Genomic DNA, 2,331 nt, shown 5'->3' on the forward strand with positions numbered 1-2,331 from the left:
AATTGACGAATATGATTCTTGCCTGGGGTAATGTGGCACGGATGGTGAAATACGTCGCTTCCGCAAACTACGGCTTGATGGCACTATGCAAATTAGTCGGTACTTGGTATCACGGTAAAAGTAAGTTATTGCATCGATATTACTATCGTGAGAGATAAATGTAAAAATTCGTTATTTAATTTTAACATCAATATTGTACAACATTTAGTTACATAAAAACGATATCGTCCATTCATGCTATTCGTATATTGATGTATCATGTTTAATCCGAAAGCACTTCGAACGCTGATGACATCGGTCGTGACCGATTGGATGACTTCGAAAAACGACCGGGAACGAAATACAATGTTAAATATTGCGAGACATGGCAGAATCTTATCTTTTGGTTGTTACGTGTGCACCGTGTGCACAATCTCGTTTTACCTTTCTTTCAATCTGCGGAAGTTCTATCGAAATATGCACCAATCTCAACGGACCCTCGTGTATGGGTCCGCCTATCCTTACAACATTCACAGGAGTCCGAACTACGAAATTACTTATTTTACTCAACTTTCCGGCGGCATATACACGGCCCTCATCAACTCTACCGTCGACAGTTTCGTCTCGATACTCCTGCTGCACATATGCGCACAGTTGATAAATCTACGAACGGCACTCAACGATCTGATCGACAAACTAGCCGAAGGATTTATATCCTCCTCGAGATTTAAGAAAGGATTAGCTGCGATCACTATCCGTCACGAACATCTCATCAGGTATGCCGACAAATTTCGAACCTGGTTATTTAATAGTGCAAAATGTCTCTAAATATTTACAGCAATTTATTCATGAGATATAATTATTTATTAAATTTTATAAGAAGTGTATATACGGGTACGTTCAGCAGAACAAACCGCTCAGTAGCAATCGAACATGATTGGCTGTTACTTTTAGACCCAACAGATCAGTGTAGCGTGTTGATAAGACGATACTCAACATTTGTGTCTGCTGAACGCGGCCTACAATGTAACATAAACAAAAAAATATTTGTTTATAATATGATTCTCTAAATAGTTTACTTTAAAATTTTAAAACTTTAAGACTATCAGACTTAAATGTGGACAATGAGAAAGTGAGATACTATTTTACTTCAAAAATCTTAAATTAAATCTTAAGATTTATACAAAACAAGGTCGAAATTAAAATTTTTGTTGTGGGTAAAATTATGGTTTATTAAAAAATAAAAATACATGTTTTGTAAAGTAATCTTTTGAGAATATCTTCCGAAAATTTCAATAAAATTTTTATTTTTTATTTCACATAAGAGGGTGCGGAGGTGTTTCTGGTACCGCAAACGCCATTTTTATAAACACCGTTTGGGAAAATAGCTACCAGGACCTCAGATTTTGGTATTTTTATTGAAATTCTTTGAAGATATTCTAAAAAGACTACTCTACAAGACATGTATTTTTATTTTAAATATAATTTTACCCACGATAAAAATTTGTTAATTTCGACCTAGTTTTAGGCCTGTTAAAGATACGTAACCCCTTAAAATAATTAGTCGACAATATAAGTATAAAATGTATGAATTTTTAAGGAACGCAAAGACAGTAGACGACTGTTATACCGTAGTGTTATTTATACACATGTTTGCCGCCACTTTCCAACTGTGTTTTGTAAGCTTTCAAGTTTTCACGGTAAGTGACATTTATTTGGTTTTCTGTATAATTTAAGCAACAGAAATTAATATATGTTAAATGTTTTAATTTTTTAGTTTAGTAGTGATGCTTTTTTGATAAAAAATTAAGATATAGATAAAAGTTTTACGGTATGGTTGATTGTTATAAACAATTGTTGAACTTAGAAACAGAAAAGTATTATTTTCAGATAATATCAAATCATTTGGATGTACCTCCTGCCAAAGTGGGTTTTCTCTCGTTTTACGTCATTATGGTATTGACACATTTGTATATTTATTGTTACTCAGCTGAAAGACTTTTAACGGAGGTAAAGTAGTTACGTATATCAAACACGATTTTTCTGTGCACAACAGAAATCTAATTTTCAGAGTACCAGTATGGCATATGGCGTGTATAAATCCAAGTGGTACGATATATTATCGAAAGACGCGAAAAATTTAATGTTTATAGTATATCGATCTACAATTCCGCTTAGATTGACGGCTGGAAAATTCGGAGTTTTTTCATTAGCAATGTTTGGAACAGTAAGATATCTAAAAGAAAAAAACATTTTATTTCCACCCAATAAAAAATCTTATCTTTGGCTTACAGAGAGAGACAAAACATGATGATAAACACTTTTAATTTTTAATAAGATTTTTATTGTTTG

At 32.9% G+C, this 2,331-nt stretch overlaps 1 protein-coding gene across 1 annotated transcript; it reads left to right on the forward strand.

Moving 5' to 3' along the window:
- Positions 1 to 7: 7 nt before the first annotated feature.
- Positions 8 to 2,206, forward strand: LOC112453820 (odorant receptor 4-like; the record flags this gene model as incomplete). Its single annotated transcript, XM_025014782.1, has 5 exons — positions 8 to 120; positions 275 to 755; positions 1,580 to 1,679; positions 1,870 to 1,989; positions 2,051 to 2,206. Coding segments are annotated over exons 1-5 (966 nt in total), but the record flags the coding sequence as incomplete, so codon positions are not given.
- Positions 2,207 to 2,331: the final 125 nt, after the last annotated feature.

Source organism: Temnothorax curvispinosus, unplaced genomic scaffold, assembly GCF_003070985.1.
Source record: "Temnothorax curvispinosus isolate PA1 unplaced genomic scaffold, ASM307098v1 QBEX01000356.1, whole genome shotgun sequence".
Classification (NCBI taxonomy): domain Eukaryota; kingdom Metazoa; phylum Arthropoda; class Insecta; order Hymenoptera; family Formicidae; genus Temnothorax; species Temnothorax curvispinosus.